Source organism: Microtus ochrogaster, chromosome 5 (genome assembly GCF_000317375.1).
Source record: "Microtus ochrogaster isolate Prairie Vole_2 chromosome 5, MicOch1.0, whole genome shotgun sequence".
In the NCBI taxonomy this organism is placed as follows: domain Eukaryota; kingdom Metazoa; phylum Chordata; class Mammalia; order Rodentia; family Cricetidae; genus Microtus; species Microtus ochrogaster.
Window position 1 is genome coordinate 48,897,330 of NC_022012.1, and position 17,535 is coordinate 48,914,864.

General features: G+C 45.6%; 1 protein-coding gene across 4 annotated transcripts in view; it reads right to left on the reverse strand.

Annotated features, from left to right (window-relative positions):
- Positions 1–10,862, reverse strand: part of Wdr61 (WD repeat domain 61) — a 20,235-nt gene extending 9,373 nt beyond the window's left edge. The window contains exons 1-7 of one of the 4 annotated variants that reach the window (XM_005347377.3): positions 10,814–10,862; positions 7,960–8,010; positions 7,178–7,205; positions 5,154–5,259; positions 4,668–4,840; positions 816–964; positions 544–637 (exon numbers count right to left, since the gene is read on the reverse strand). In XM_005347377.3, coding sequence (XP_005347434.1) covers positions 544–637; positions 816–964; positions 4,668–4,840; positions 5,154–5,259; positions 7,178–7,205; positions 7,960–7,971 — 562 coding nt within the window. In that variant the 5' untranslated portion in view covers positions 7,972–8,010; positions 10,814–10,862. The other 3 variants (XM_005347378.3, XM_026779480.1, XM_026779479.1) reach the window with 3 other exon arrangements.
- Between the last annotated feature and the right edge of the window lie 6,673 nt (positions 10,863–17,535).

Below are 17,535 nucleotides of genomic sequence, written 5' to 3' on the forward strand. Positions count from 1 at the left end.
TTAAATGAATACAGTTTGTGTGTTGTTATTTCGGGCATAAGCTAGCCGGGCAGGCGGCCGGGGTGCTGGGGACTCAGCCCTGCCGCTCGTATTACTACACTCTACCAAATCTTTTGCCGTTGGGTAAAAGGTAAATTGAGGCGACAGATGCACTTAGTTATAATTCAAAATCAGACATGAGAGAAGCAGTCTCTAGTCTCTGTCTCCTGTTCTGTCATCCCCGCAGTGTGGAGATGGGCACAAATGTTGTCATCATGACATCACACGAGCACAAAAAAGCAGCAGCTTTCCAATCATAAAGCTCATAAGGAAAAAGGAGAACACACACACATAAATAAAAAGGAACCTACGTCACTAAAAAGTATTAAGAACTACTGTTTCCAGATTGAAACCACAGTGCTAAGTCTAACACGTGGTGGCACTTCATTTTGTCAACAGAGATCAAAATAATTTAGATTAATATTTTAACAAAAGGAGCATTCTTGCTTTGTGACCTGATAATCCATCCAGTGAGTGCAAAAGAGAATGAGGAGCTGTGGATACCTTCCAGTGTATGCAGAAGCTTTCCAGTTGCAATATCAAAAATATTGATGATTCCGTCTATGGCTCCACTGGCCAGGTATTTTCCATCAGGACTCTGTTGAGGAGAGATGGTGGTTTGAGATGATTCGGTTAACCTGTCCCTTCTGCACACAAGCCATCCTGCTGGTCTCAATTCTCACCAGCAAAGCCCAGCAATAGACAGCAGCCCAGCGGGCACGGGAGGGTCTGAGCAGAGCACCATCACTAAAGACCCAACAGTGAGTTTTCCTTACATATGCAATACTGAGGATGAATTTTCCTCTAGTGTCCAAAGAATATTCTTTTTTCCCACTTTCCACACCAAAAATGTTCACTTTCCCCACATGCGTTCCGGTGGCCAGATACTGAGAGTCAGGGGAGAAGGCCAAAGTCCAGGCGTCCACTGGAAAAGAAGCAAAGGAGAATGCCTGGTGAGAAAAAATTCGACCTGAGTTTCACAAACTATAGTGGGATCAAATGCCAGTCTTTAAACTTGAGAAAGTATTCTGAGTCAGGAAACCATGCTGTAAAGATTCTAATTCTTTTACCAAGTTTAAGAAATTCTTAAATATTTTTTAAAAATAAAACTAGCTGAACAACACCCACAACTGACAAGGACATGAGAAATCAGACCCTCCTTACTCTGGTGGCAACGGAAAATGGGACAGCCACTCTGAAAACCAGTCTCACGGTTTCTTAGGAAGAAACAAACAGCACGATACTCAAGTCTACTCCTGGGAGCTCCCCAGGAGGAGTGAAAGCACACACACGCACACACACAGACTCACACACTCGTCTCCACAGCAGCTTTATCATACACAGCTCTGAGTGTAACAGCCAAACGACGTCAACTGGCCAAGCGGAGGGGGATGTGGTACGTCCTTATAAGAGAATACTGCTTGTCAACAAAAGGGAACAATCTCTGCTACAACATGGATGAAACTCCAAACACTTGAAAAACAATGAAAACTCCACAGGGCAGGGAACCCTGACTGCTCTTTGGACTGGAGAGGGAGGGGGAGGGGAGGGAAAAGGGATGTGGGGAGGTGGAAAATTTTAATAATAAAATAAATAAATAAAATAAATTTAGACATAAATACAAAAATAAAATAAAACTAAGATACTCTCTGGGAAAAAAAAACAATGAAGACTATATCCTTTAGACAACCCTAACACACCAGCTTATGTCAGGTCCAAGAAGAAGTACGTTTTTTTAAAAAAAGATAATTTTTAAAACTGTATTTTTATTTTATGTACACTGATGTTTTGCCTGCATGTATGTCTGTGTGAAAGTGTCAGGTCCCCTGGAACTGGAGTTACAGACAGTTGTGAGCTGCCATATGGGTGCCATGTGGGTCCTCTGGAAGAACAGTCAGTGCTCTTAACTGCCTAGACATCTCTCCAGCCCCAAGAAGTATGTTTTTAAAAATCCAATTATAATTAGCTATTTACAGAGAAAATGATTAGCAGAAACCCCTACTTTTATTTCTCAAAGCTTCATAAAATGATTCTTTCAAGTTATTTGGACACATTTCTATTAATTGCTTTGCAATACAGATCTTTTACTACCAGATATCTTCAGGCACAAAACAGGAACCATGTTTATCCCGCATCAAAACCTGCACTCTAAGCCTTAACCTTAATACTTGCAGAGTGAATGTCTATTCCAAACCCTGAGTTCCTCCGCACCAAGGGTTGCTTTCCTCTTCCCGTGGGCATTTTGGGTGTGATGCACAGGGTCTCTACACTGTCTCCTTTGCTCTTCCTCGTGTCAGTGACTGAACAGCCACAGCTTGGTGTAATGCCAATCACAGGGTCCTTTCTTCAGCTTCACTTTTTCCATTTTAACTTTCTTCTTCAAGACCAGGACTTCTTCTCTCCATTCTTTCTGTACCGTTTGTGGTGGTACATTTTCAAGGAAGTCTGCTTGCCCTAGGTTCAGTAAACCCAGGCTTACCTGAGGAACTCAGCTAGTTTTGAACAGAACTAGTTCTGACTCGATCCCCCACCCCAAAGCACATCCACCCTCTTTATTCTTTTCAATATCTGTCATAACAGTTATCTTATGCTTGTCACTCTGGCACTTGGGAAGCTGAGCAGAAGCAGCAGCCATGCCTTTGAGGCCAGTCTGAGTTACATGGTAAGACTTTGTCTCAAAAACGTGAAACACCAAAACGCAAAAAAAGGCAACCCCTAAGACGTAACAAAAATAACTCAGTAGAAGAAAAAGCAAGCGGGACACATATAGAATGTTTTACTTGGAACTGATGCAGACTCGTTTCTTCACATGTGATGTACATAAGGACACAGCAATTACACAGTAGCCAGCGTCACTGTCCTGAGGGGTGCAGGCACCCAGGATGAGAAAGTGGCAGCAGGGCGAAGGCCCCACCACCAAGCTCGAGTCCCAGGGCAAAGGCACCACCACCAAGCTCGAGTCCCAGGGCAAAGGCACCACCACCAAGCTCGAGTCCCAGGGCAAAGGCACCACCACCAAGCTCGAGTCCCAGGGCAAAGGCACCACCACCAAGCTCGAATCCCAGGCCCACACGGGAGAACTGACTCCCACAAGTAAGCCTCTGACTTTCACACATACATGTGGTCACACACACAAAATAAATAACGTAATAAAAATATTCTTTAAAAGCAGCAATAGATCCAATTCTCTCTTTCTAATGCTCCCTATGTTCAGGGTACTAACAGGTTTTGCAGGATGGCTGGAGATCCCTGTTCTCCACAAATACTGCAAGCAGAGAAGAGTATGGACAGCCATCTTGGAAATCAGAAAGTATTGGAGTGGCTTTTTCCAGGTACACATTTTAGTCTCACACTCTTACTTTTTTAAGATTTATTTATGTTATATATACAGTACTCTGTACACATGTATGCCTGCACACCAGAAGAGGGCACCAGATCTCATTACAGATGGTTGTGAGCCACCATGGCTGCTGCGAATCGAACTCAGGACCTCTGGAAGAACAGTCAGTGCTCTTAACCTCTGAGCCATCTCCCCAGTCCCCCAGCCTCACACTCTTGTATTTGTGGTTGTGAGCCTAGCCTTTAACAGCTGAACCATCCCTCCAGCTCCAGCCTCACCCTCTCACACCGTGATGCAGAGAGGAGAAAGGCACCCAGTCCCTAGACTGCAGTGTCCCCTTACGAGCCCTGGAGCCTCCATTCTATGCAATATAAGGGTCTACAGCAGTTAGGAGATGAGCTGGAAGAAGGCAAGTCTGTTGGGAATCAGTTCCCCCAAGAACCTGAGCAGCTCTTTCATAATCCACCCACAAAGGAGTGCATGGAGCGATGCCAAGCTCTCTACATGTCTGGAGATCACTGCCCACCGCACAGAACAGGCTTTGCTATGAGAACCACACAGGCATTTTAAGTGAACAGGAGGCTAAAAAGAATCCTGAAATGTCATACTGTTTGTTCTTCCCAAATCTAGTCCAGTAAAACTGTCCCTTACCAACTCAGATAATGCTCAACAAAGCTGAGAGCACTGCTCCACAGTACTTTAAAAAAACAAAACAAGCCGGGCGGTGGTGGCGCACGCCTTTAATCCCAGCACTCGGGGAGGCAGAGGCAGGCGGATCTCTGTGAGTTCAAAGCCAGCCTGGTCTAGAAGAGCTAGTTCCAGGACAGGAACCAAAAGCTATGGAGAAACCCTGTCTTGAAAATAAAGAAATAAAAAAATAAAACAACAACAACAAAAAAAAACCTTGTTTTTCTTCCTCTCTATGTACCACCCTAGAGCCCAGGCACTTTGACCACAATTAACAGAGATAACTACTCTTCAGACCTGAGGCTTCCATGAGGCAGTAAGAAGCACTGGCAGAGCCGCCACAGCACCACAACCCCAAACTGTCAATTCTGAAATCCAGAAAGCGGTTTCGTTTGGTTTTTCCCTAAGTAAAGCACTACAACTCATCTGGCAGCAAAACTTGGCCTGAAATAATGTAAGGTTGTTTTCGGCATATGCTTATCACTTAGTATAATACCCCTGCATGATTACAGTGACATTAGGGTTGGATTAGTGACTACAGTCCTGAACTAGAGACACTCTAACCCTAAAAGGTCTGATTTCCCTAAAGTAAAGTTCTTACCGGGTCCTGCATCTATAGACTTTATCTGTTTGCCATTCTCCAAGTCCCAGAGACGAATATGAGCATCAAGAGAGCTGGATGCAGCAATGGGAAGGGTGTGACTGATGTCCACAGACACCACGCCCAGCTGATGTCCCTCCAGACTCCACTGTAGCTCCAGCCTCTCTTCATGCCTAGAGAGGGGCAGAAACACACCACATACTATACTGGCATCAGAACTTCTACATCCCTGGATATTACCAACTAATGGTCAATGAGATGCAGAAACCTGAGACTCGAACACAGAAGGTCGTCAGGTTTAACTCTGGGGACCCCCACCACACAGAGTTTTAATTCCAATAACAGGAAACCAAACAAGAAAAAATAAGCTGTTGTTTTGAAGCTACTATGTTGCTATTGCTTTCTTGCCCAGAAAATCAATGTTTTCCTTATAGCAACTGGGAGCCCAGAAGCAAAATCCTTGTCCCAAATTTTGAAAGTGCTCACCACTTCCAAACCTTCACCAGGTCATCCAGGGATCCTGTGACCACAGTTTCAGTGTTTTCCTTCTTGTTTGTCCCCCAGGCAACTGACCAAATGGCATCATCGTGGGCTAGAATGGAAAGGGCTTCAATTAATTTCCATGCACACAACTCCGACATTCAATGTGATAAAGCAAGCTGGTAACTCTGAAGCAACGTCCACTTCTGCCTTTCTCTTCACGCACCCACCAGGCACTCCCCATAAAGTGTTTACTGTCTTGTGCGGGAAACTATGAAAACTAATGGTTCCTGTTTCATTTTGGCCTCTTACCTTAAAACGCAAGTTTTCAAGAAGGAAAGCAGGACAAGACTCCAAACACATCAGTCTGACCCATCAATCAGACTAGAACAGCAATCTATTATCTATTATCTTATTGCATTAATCCTTCCCTAAGTGTTGTCTTAATTACAACTGCCTTTATGAAGTCCTGCCAAACTCATACCTGTGGTGGTAACCTATGACCATAACTGCAGCACTTAGACAGAGGTGGGAGAATCATGAGGCTAGGCAGTGAGTTCAAGGCCAACCTGAGTTACCAGTGAAATCCTTTTTCAAAAAACAAGAGCTTTGGACACAGCTCAATGGTGGAGTACTTGCCTAGAATGGGCAGGGCCCTGGACTTGATCCCCAGTATTGAACTTCCCCCACCCAAAAGATAATTTTCATTTCACAAATAAGGAATGGGAGGCTTGGAGTTGCCTTGTAGCTCACCCAAAGGCAAGAAGCCAAGAGGGGGCAGGGCTAGGATTCAAACTCAAGATATTAACTGATGTCCACATTCAGTCTAAGTCTGGGAGCTACATATTTTGTGAGCTATACTATGGAATCTGCAAGGCTGGAATGCATCTATTAAACAGGATAAGTATACACAGAAGCTTTATCTATGCCTGGTTACAATTCTTAAAGGCTACCTTTCCAAACTACGAATCTAAAGGGATTAAATTTAAACATCTGCTGAGTTACATATGTTGTCACAGCTTCCTTATAATCCTCACTAGACCCACGCCTGCTAAGACTGCCATCTGGATGACTCCAGCTTCATGCAGAGCTATTGCCTGACACACCTCAACAGCTGACTAGTTAACTAGCGGGGAATGTTTCAGGCTGAAACTTCAGACTACCTAAATGTCACCGATTTGGAGTGGAAGAGCTTTTCTATTAGATACTTATAAGCCCCCAAGGCTGTCTCCGACCCATCGGATTGGAGAGGGTCACCTCATCCACGCACAGATGCTGCTCCTGTGCAGGTCTGTCTCACTAGGGAGCCAGTCCTCAAGATGGCCCCTGACCTGCCCCCTGCCCCCGTTTCCACCACTGCCTCATCATGCACTCAGGTGCCTGAACAGAGCTGTCACTGTCCCACCCTCTGCTTTTACAGAGACAAATGCCCTCTAAAAGAGCTCCTGCACCTGTAAGTGGAGGAAGCTATGCAGAGGCCCCACAATGAATTCTGAGTTAGAGCCAGGTTCAAGCCTAGCTCCCCAGCAGTGTAGACACCAACATGGTTCTGAGGTTCAAAATATTGCCTCTTCTACCCTGGCAGCCGGGAAGCTCAGCATCACACCTTACATGGGTGGAAGTTCTCCATTATGCCCTCTGACTCCTCCCTTTCTTTGCAGCTCCTTTTCATATATTTAGTTATGTCTTTATACTGGGATTGGCCTGTACACGTAAGGCGAGTGCTGTACCACTAAGCCATACTCCAGCCTTCTTCTCACTTTTTATGTTAGGACAAGGTCTCACTACACTGTCTACATTGGCCTTGAACTCACAATCCTCCTCTCTAACTTCCTTAGTATCTGGGATTACAGGACTGCTCCAACAGATCCAAATAATTATTTTACTTTTTGATTGAATGTATTTGTTTTTGGCTGCCATAGCAAATTCTGCAAAGATCTCTGTCTAGTTGGTATGATAAAATCTTAAACCAAAAAGGATACATTTTTTTTGCCCACAAAAGAATTTGCTTGAAGAGGTGGCCTCCTTACCTTGTTCTTGCTTGAAGAGAATACTGTACTACAAAAGAACAGAACAGGGATACTCAGACTTCCATTCTCTTGCAGCCCCTCCCTCCAGCACTCCATGTGAGACCGTCACTACTTCCCCGACCATCCTACACAATCCTTGCTGCTACTCATGAAAGACTTGTATAGCTACAACAGAGAAGTCTCAGTTCTCATCTTGTTTGTTGAGATGGGGGCTTCCTAGGTAGCCAGGACTGGCTTCAAACTCTAGAAAGCCTAAGCTCACACTAAACTTGCATCGGTCTTCCTGCTTCACCCTCCTTAGTGTTGCCACTATAGGTGTGCAGCATCACACCCGACTACAACAGACCAGCCCCTCCCCAGCCCAAACCCAGTGTAAGACCAGTAAGTTACGCTTTCTTCAGCTCTGATCAGGAGGAAGCTGAGTTCTGTTTGCAGCCTGCTTTTCACAGTTGTAGGAGACTATACAGCCCATACATGTAGTTAGCTTTGTCCCTAATCCTAACGGTGCTTTCTGACTGTCCTAGCTCCTATTTCAACTTTTACTTTTACGTATAAATTCTGTTAAACTTCCTCAGTCCCCTCTACACTGTGGCAAAGGCGCATAAACTAATCTTAATGTGGTGCATTCTCCTAATGCACCAACCCTGAGAGGAGCAAGTACTCAAAGTCATCCACGTCCTTGGGAACAGAACAAGAATTAAACACTAGTTTCCCTAACCCAGGCAATCTACTGGGCTTGAACTTGCCAGTGACTAACTATAGTTTTTCCTCTCAGACCTTACCTGGTTGGTCATTTCCTTAACCAAGGATGAAGATCTGAAGGCCAGTCAGACCTGTGAAAAGAATGCCAGGGTTTTGGTAAGATGCTATCAGCACAAGGAGGCTACAGGGGTTCTACTTCACCAAGGTTGTGACACCTCTCTATGGATCAGTCCCTGGGGTCCCATCACAAGCACTAACATGTGGTGTGTGATCTTTCTCCCAGGGAGCCAAGTAATATGCATTGGCTCCAGCCATGGATTCTTTCCCCCAATTCTGACTACAGAGGGCAACAAATATGTTCCTTTCTACTTCTCAGAGACAGAATTATTGGCCTACTTCATTTTAATTTTGTTCAACATAGAAAGCAAACACAGAAGTCCAACGTTCTTACATGCATGGACACAGGGTGGTCTCAATCAAAAATGCCATGAAGAGCCTACAGATATGTAAATAACACTGGAACAAGACGGACAGGTCAAAGTTTTCAAAGACTTAGCTAAACATGGGCCTAACTTACTTTATGAAGATTTAATTTCATTAAAGATTGAACATTATACACACACATTCTATCTGCATGGATGTGTGCATGTGTGCACTCGCCTGTAGAGGCCAAGGGACAGAAGAGCTGAGATCAGTTCTTTCTCAGGTATTGCACTCGGGTGTCAGGCTTAGCAGTAGTGCATTTACTCATTGAGCTGCCTGCCCAAGGTCTGAACAATTTTTGAGCACTATGGCTAGCAGACTTGTTAAACCTGTAAATCCTCTCTCTGGCTGTTTTCCAGGAGAAAACCCAGCATGTTCTCACTCTCTGTAGCAGCCATGCTCTCGGTCACCACCAATGGAACAAATCATCAAACGGGCAATAACGAACCATTCCTCTAGAGACACAGAAGCAGGCCACTGAAAGCCCCTGGGGCACATTTTTGTGAACTGCTCAATATGTAGCCATGTTTTCTGTGTGATTTTGTTTGAATGACCATACATTAATAATTCACTACTATTGAATTCAGTCTAAAGAAAGACTACCTAACATCCGTATTTTCTCTGTAGGACACAGCACAGCTTTCCTGCACTGGATAACCTGGCATAACACTCCCCCAACATGCCGGAAGGTTACCTTCACCACTGGGTCTCTGACAGACAGACAGACAACACAGAAACAGAAGGCATGGCACCAAAGCCTGCTTTCTTGTAGACTGAGAGTAGACACTAGGCCGAGTGTAGATGGAAAACACTGTCAGGGGACTCGAGAGACTGACCGCCCTGCACAGGTCCTCTGAAGATTACAAATAGACATTATTGAGTGAGGAGGTCACAACAGAGCCCAGGCAGAGTCTACACATGGAAAATAACTCCGTCAAAGCATGAAAAGGAAACTTGTGACAGCAAAACACACACAGCTCTTTATAGGTACATTATGTGATAAGAGCCGGCGGAGTCTGAGATGCCGTGGTGCCAGATGGTGACAAACTGAAACACACCCTGCTGAGTGTGCTGCAATCCTGGCTTTGGAGTACAAATCCTGGGTGTGACAAAACCCTGTTTCTTTTCTTTTTTTTTTTTGTCCTGGAACTAGCTCTTGTAGACCAGGCTGGCCTCACACTCACAGAGATCCGCCTGCCTCTGCCTCCGGAGTGCTGGGATTAAAGGTGTGTGCCACCACCGCCCGGCCAAAACCCTGTTTCAAAACAAAGAACAACAACAAAAGAAAATCCCACCACAACACCCTGACATGGAAATGCCATGATCTTTAAAGCTTAATGTTGCATGTTCATTGTGTGCACTCACAATGAGATTATATGCTAAATTTTCAATGAGAAGTTAAGAAAGACAAGGGTGCAAGTTTTCTTTTAATTCAAATTCACCATCCCTTCAGCTCCATTATCAGACAGCCTAACAGGCCATACCCCTCAGGCATCCAGGCTCAAACTGGCAAACCAAAAAGGCTGCCAAAGGCTTTTCAAGAAAGGAAAACATGATTCCTAAACAGTCCTAAGAGACCTGAATCAGGTGGGCTAGCTTGTGAGTCAAGAACAGACTTTGCTCAGCCTAGGGAACCAACTTTGGAAAAGCTACCCTCCAAACAGGGTGTGCAGTTCTGTCAGGCAGAGCCTTTGAGGATGTACTGCACCGGTCCATTTTAAAAATTATACAGATTAGTAGCGGAACCTTCGTTAACCTAGTCGGCATTCTTACCAGCTTCTTTCCCTTGCAAGGTAAGAGAGGCTTAGAGCAGTTGAGGGAAGCGTCCCTTACAAGGTCAATACAAGCTATATAGTTCATGCTAAGACACATCTCATGACAGGTAATTTCAGAACTAAGAGACTCCAAGAGGCCTCTTATGCCACCTTCTCTCTTTAGGAAAAATTCCCAGTTAGAATTAAATGCTCATTCCCCGGTGTTCTCAGAGACTAACCTTTATCTCTGTAAAAGTTCCTCAGGCATGTAAGTAACGCACAATACCGTGCGGTACTTGAAATAAAAATAACTCAGTCTCTACTTCTAAGTGTGCCTTGACGTGAAGCTTGCTACCTAACAGCGTGGATAAATACTGGAGAACTCGTGTTAAGACAGTCCTCTATCTAGAGGAAAACGGCCTCTCCCGCAAAAAAGCCGGCCCTCATTTCCGGGGTGCACAAAACATTATCTGGATGCGAAAGGAGTTCACCAACAGGCCTTCGGTTTGTCCTCGAGACTCGAGACTCGCAGGATAGCCAGGGTAAACAGTCACGGAAGTCACCCCGGGGCCCCTGGAGCCTCCGTGAACAAACCTGCTGCAGTGGCCTCCAAGCCTCCCTTGTTCGCCCGCCTTCCCGCCCCGGCAGGCAGCAGCCCCAACGACCACCATCCTAACTACCGAGCACCCCAACTCACCACTGCACAGCCGGCGGCACAGTACGTCTGACGTCAGTGGGGCGCGACCGTGGCGCTCAAGGATGAGTTAATGGAGGGGCGTGGCCTCTCCGCTGATCCAGGTCCCGCAGGCACACCGCCCGCCCCTCCCCTCCGGCTACCTCTGCGCTCGGGCAGGTGTTTAGAGAGTGGGCGGGGAGAGGAGAAGCCAAGCTCCAGCCGTACCCAGGATGGCTACCTGCTAATCAGCTTCAGGAAGTTTCTCTGATGACTTAATGGGTTTTTTTTCCTTTTCTTTTTCTGTTTTTTTTTTCTTCTTCTTCTTTGTTTTTCTTCTTCCTCTATTTTCTCTTTTCCCTTCCCTTTCTGGTCTCCCTTCTTCCCTCTCCTTTCTTCTTGAGACAAGATCTTACTCTGTAGCCTCAAATTGGCCTTAAACAGCTGTAAATTCTCCTGCCTCAGCCTCCCAAGTACTGGGATTACAGGTCATCACCTGGCTGTGCTGGTTCTTTTTTTTTTTTTTTTTTTTTTTTTTGGTTTTTCGAGACAGGGTTTCTCTGTGGCTTTGGAGGGCTGTGCTGGTTCTTAAACTCCATTTAGGACCTATGAATGAGCCGTGTTAAGCAACACTGTTAAGGAAAGAGATGCAAGGGAGTACTTGACCTACTGAATTTCTACAATCCTGATGTTGTTTTTCAGGTAGGCCAGTGGGAACTGGTTTTCTGAGCTGGCTCAGAAAGACAGCAAGACTAAGGCTACCTTCATTGTAATTCCATCTGCATGCTAAGTGTCACCCTAGACCACGGCAGTTGGCAATTGTGTGCCGAGGATGGAAAAGAACCACAAAAGGAACAAGAAGAGTCAGGACCCAAATTTCCGGGGAAATTCTCTGTCCAATCCCAGAAAACATGTGAGTGTCCCTGAAGTATTGTGAGCCCATGCTTTCCCTTTTACCAGGTGTGGATAGCCTGATGGCCCTCAACAGCTGAAGAAGTTAGGGCTTGTTTCCTGTTTCCTCTATTTTTGGCCGGAATCAGTCTCTTTCAGTGTTCTCTTGGTACCTGGTCTTGCTGGTTCCTCAATTCCAAGAGGGGAAGTGGACCCACTCAAAAGTTGGTAGCAATTTCAAAAAGCTATTAAATGGCTAGATAACTTTGTTAAGCAACTGGATAAATTTTCCCAACATAATCACAAATCTCCCAGGCCCATTCTGTGGTCCTAAGTAAGGATCTGAGTGGGTCACCTTTGTGTTACTGGCTTAGAAAAATTTAGTGGGGCTAGGGGATGTAACTCAGTGGTAGATTGCTTGCTTAGCATATGCAAAGTTCTAAATTTGAACACCAGTGCTATGCAAAAAGAGAAACAAAACAGCCAACCCCCCCCACCAAAAAACCTTCCAAGCCGAAAATAAAATATAAAAAAACAAAAACAGAACACTTGTGGCAAGGTGAGCAGACTGAATTGTCACAATTCTAACCATTTTGAACATATGTAGTCAGAAAGTATTTGGTCTTGATAAATTTCTTTCTTTCTTTTGTTTTGTTTGTTTGTTTGTTTCTGAGACAGGGCCTTACTGCATAGCCCTGACTCTCCAGGATCTTGCTTATGTAGACCATGTTGTTTCCAAACAGAGATCTGCTTGCCTTTGCCTCCAGAAGCACTCAGATTCATACACCACTACATCTTGCTCTTTTCTTTAAGTTTCTTGTTTATTACATTCATTGTGTGTGTGTTTCATGTGCAGCACAGCAATAACGTAGAGGGCAAAGTACAACCCTTTGGAGCTGGTTCTCTACTCCATCAGGCTGGAGGACAAAGGACAACCCTTTGGAGCTGGGTCTCTACTCCATCAGGCTGGTAAAGATTGAACTCAGATGGTCAGGTACGTGAATGTGGAGGTCAGAGGGCGGCTTGCAGGAGTTCATTCTTTCCTTCCCTCATGTGGGTCCTGGGGTCAAACGTAGGCTATCAGGCATGGCAGCAAGCACCTTTATCCTCTAAGTGAGTGGTTCTCAGGGGTCCCATATCAAATATTTACATTACGATTCACAACAGTAGCAAAATTACAGTTATGAAGTAGCAACTAAAATAATTTTATTGTTGGGGTCACCACAGCATGAGGAGCTATTGAGGAAGGCTGAGAACTGCTGCTCAGCCAGCTCACTGACCCCCACCCTTCTGTCTTTTCTTTGTTTTCTTCCTTTTTAAATGTGTGTTCTAGACATCTGTAGCGGGCTTTCTTGGGCCGCTCTTGCTTCCAAATTAATGTCTATTAATTTCCAAATTAACTTGTGAGATAACTAACAATAAAAGCGGAATAGATTGAATTCAGAAACTAGGAGAGGTTAGGGAAGCCATGGATTGTGCCTTGTACATTATAGAGTGTTTTATGAAATTGTGTTTTAACCACGTAGAGATTAATGTTTCCTGCTGTGAGTCATGGCCGGAAGTTTGAAAATCGTGACAATAAAGGTTTTCTAAAAACTTTCTAGCTCTGTAATTTTTCAAATGCTACATTTTTAATTTAAAAAATCTAGCCAGGTGGCGGTGACACACGCCTTTAATCCCAGTACTCGGAAGGCAGAGACAGGAGGATCTCTGTGAGTTCGAGGTCAGCCTGGTTGTCAGAGTGAATCCCAGGACAGTCAGGGCTGCACAGAGAAACCCTGTCTTGAAAAAACAATTTGTGCCTGTATGGGTGTGCACACATGCCATGGAGTGGGAGCAGAGGTAACAAGACAACTTGAGGGTCTCGGCTCTCTTCCTATCCTGTGGGACCCCAGAATGGAACCCAGGTCAGCAGGCTTGGAGGCAGGCTCTAAGCCATCCCCTATCTGAAAATCAAGCCCAGGACCTTGCATATGCCAGGCAAGCATTCTACCATTGACCTACATCCCCAGCCATCTACTTATTTATTTAGAAACGCGGTCTCATTGAGTTGCCTAGGCTGATCTTTAACTTACTCTGTTAAAGATAGTCCTTGAATTCCTGTTTCTCTTGCCTCGGCCTCCAGTATAGCTAGAATGGCAGGCGTGCACTACCAGGCCTGGCTATAACTCTGTTATTCAAACATAAAGGCTAAGGGAAACCCTATAATGTTGTTTTAAGATGCCAAAAAAGAACCCAGAGAATTTCAGTGGAGTCTGAACATTTGACTACTCATGTGCTGTTCAGTGATTGACTGGGAAGCAAGGATCCCTACAGTTATGATAAGAATTCCAGATCTCAGGGCTCAGCAGTTAAGAGCACATCTTCCAGAGGACCCAGGTTAAATTCCCAGCACACACATGTCAGCTAACAACTGTCTGTAACTTCAAGATCTGACACACTCACACAGACTTATACACAGGCAAAACACCAATACAAATAAAAATAAATTATTTTTTAAAAAAGAATTCCGAATCTGCATTTTCAAAGGGTATATTAACCCCCTGATTTTCCTCTCCCCTGAGCACCAAGCACATGAGATCATTAGCATGGTCTTAGCATAGGGACTGTGAAACAAGAATAACTGGGCTCTTATGGGCCATGATGTCTTTAACATGCTATCAAGACACGAATCCTGCCTCAGCGTAATATTTTATAAATGGCTCAAAATCCACATTGGATTAAAGGAAAAGAATTCCATCAAAATAGCCATAAAATATCTGTGAAATAATAATACATGCACCTTTATAAACTCAGCAGATCTAATACCTTCCGTGATTTCAAAGTAACAATGAGCATATACAATGTTTTAAATTATCTTCAATGGCTGTAACAGGATAGAAAAAAAATTGTGGTTTGTATGAGTGACCAAGTCAGTTACTGCTAATATTTCATGATTTATTGTGTACATATGGATCCAGAAAACTTTGAATTTCTACTAGTAGTTAAGAGAAATAAAAACATAATTGTTTTTCTACCAAAGTTCCCAGGTCCCCTATGTGTGCAGTGGGCAAGAGGCCTCAACTGCCCCTGCAAGGGCTTTCTCTGTGCTCGCCTTCTCTGTAACTTACTGCCAGGACCACTAGGATTACATATAGCTGAGACCCCTACCACTGACCTCTAGGGTCAAACAGAAAGGATTTACCATCTCTTGTCTTCAGGAGTGTGTTCACTTCTCATTACAATGCTGGAGAGAGGGAGGTCGTAGATAGGAAGGGAGTGGACGAAGTTGAGAACATGTCTGTCATGGAAGAAAGGGGTCTGGGCACAAATCCAAGTCCATAAAAATACATCGATTCTTTCTCTAGGGAACCTTCTAGGACTGGCTTCTAGTTTGCTGCCAGGATCCCTGGACTGCAGGACCTAGTCTGGGGATCACTGCCAGGAGCTTTGCCACCATTTGCCAGAGGGTGGCAGTAACCGCCTGTGGAAAGCCGGTGAGCGCTAGCGAAGTAGCAAGGAATTTGCCCTTTTCCCGCTTCCTCCATGACAGACAATGAGGGCCTCCTATCACGTCATCGTGGACTGTGAGCAGAGCCTCTCTGGCTTCAGTTCCCCACTTTCAAAGGAAGATCATTATCCCATAGCTTAGCTCCTGGGGGTTTCCAGTGTGAAAGTCCTAGACCAAAGTCTAAACATCACCCCAGGCCCAACTCTCAGGTGGTGGTCAAGACCTGGAAGGAGATGCAGGGGCAGGCCCAGTCATCTGTGTTGGAGGGCCCCATGAGGGGCATATGATACAGGCCAATATGTGAGGACCATTTCTCTGGACCAAAGGAAGAAGAGAGCCGGCACCACTGAGAAGTTTTGCTCAGCTCTGGAATGTGGAGGACTCTCCACAAAGCCCCCACATTCTTTAGATTCATCTACTACTGGCCAGAGGCTCAAGGTTCACTGCTGCCCGTGGCTGCTCGACCACTGTTTTCTAGCTAGGCCTGCCTATACAAGGCTAGCTGGGGACATTCAAAGGAATTAAAACTCCTGTCCCCAAGGAGTTCACGGTGGCTCTGCCTATCCAGGATTCCAGGCTATCTTCAACAGACATCAACTGTCTGATTGGAAAAGTCGCACTCACCTGGTTCACATTGTACCCAAGGTCTGTGAATTATATATCACTGCTCTATAGAAAAGCAAAAGAATGTGGTAAAACTGGAACACAACAGAAGGAAGTAAATCCAGCACAGAGGGGAGACTAGAACTCATGTCCCTAAGTATCCTTACAGTTTGGCTTTCCATTCCTGGGCCTGAAGTGGGCATAGCCCACTAAGACAGGACAGGAAATTAGGATCTGTGCCCTTCCTCCGCAGCCTGCATTGTCCATACCCTTCAAAAATGAGCAACAGGGTCCTGAGAGATGACTCAGTGGTTAAGAGTACCGGTTGTTCTTCCAGAGGGCCTGGTTTGATTCCTAGCATTCACATGCAAGCTCACAAAAGTCTGAGACTCCAGCTCCAGGGGACCAGAGTCACACACAAACACGCAGTCAAAACACCAGCACACATAAAACACAAACATGCCGACAAAACACCGACGCACGTAAAATTTAAACAAACAAGCAAAGGACAACAATCAGGAATGGATTCACCCTTGCTGGGAGCCCAAGTGCAGCTAGAGGGACCAGGCCTTGTGCTGGCAGAAGGTGTCCCCGAAATGTATCAAGTTCTGCTGTAACGGGACCCACACCATTTACCTACAAACACAGGAAGCAATAAAGCCAAGCTGCATAAGAATATGAGACTAAGAAAGTGGCCAAGGGAGCCAGCATGATGAGCCTGCCAGCCCCGAATTGGAGCTATGAACCTGTACCAGACTCTACCAGGGATGAGCTAGGAGACCTTGCTAGTCGCATCTGAAGAGGAAAGTAGAGAGAGAGATCTACCTAAGTGATGAGAGAGTCGCGAAGCTACAGAGAAAGAGGCAAGAGTTCCTGTAGTAGGCTGGCAGATGTTGAATAGGCTTTGGGGAAGGGGGAAACAGCAGCAATAATAACCACTTTAAAACCAGTTACTAGTATTTGCCCATTCCTGTGGTGTAAACACTGCTCCTTTGGATGAGTCTGCAGTGATGCTGCTGATGGATTTCGACAGGGAGGTCCAGTGAGCTGTACGTGCTGGCTCGTGCACACCTCTGAGTGGTTTCTCCCACACCCCTGGGGTGTTCTGTTGACCCAGAATGTTCAGACCCTGCTGCATCCCTCAGGAGCCTGCTGGGAAGTAGTGTGTTCTGAGGAGACTGGGTGTGAGGACCACAAGGTTGGGAAAAGAGGTTGAGAGCTGGAAAATGTAGGGTGTTTTATTCACAGAGTCTGGGTCAGTTAGGGAAGGAAGGACAGAGTGGGGACAACGGGGCTGAGACACTTGAGCAGAGGAGCCTGGAACAAGCAACCGTGGGCAAAGCAAGCTCTGGGAAGAGAATCCATCTCCTGAGTAGTCCTTCCTGCCAGCCCCAAGCCAACAAGCCTGGGAAAGTTCCACAGCGCCATATCAAATGCACTCCTGAAAGACAAAGGGAATTTAAGAAACCAAAGGTAGCTTTAAAAGAGCCGCACAAAGCTCCCCCCAGCCCCACCCTAACCCAGGGGAGGCTGGTGGCAGGTGAGCTTAGCTGGTGCCATGAGCTGAAAGCCCTTCCCCCTCCCTCCTGGGCTGCCACAGGGAATCCTGTGAGACCTCGTGACTCAGTGACACCCAGCTAGCCCAGGAGGCTGTGTGGCAGGGCAGCCAGTCTCCTGTAAGAGCTGTCATCTATCACTCCACTTCTGAGCCCTAACTGTGAGCCCTGCGTGGATTTGGAAGGGAGCAGATAGCCTTAAGAAG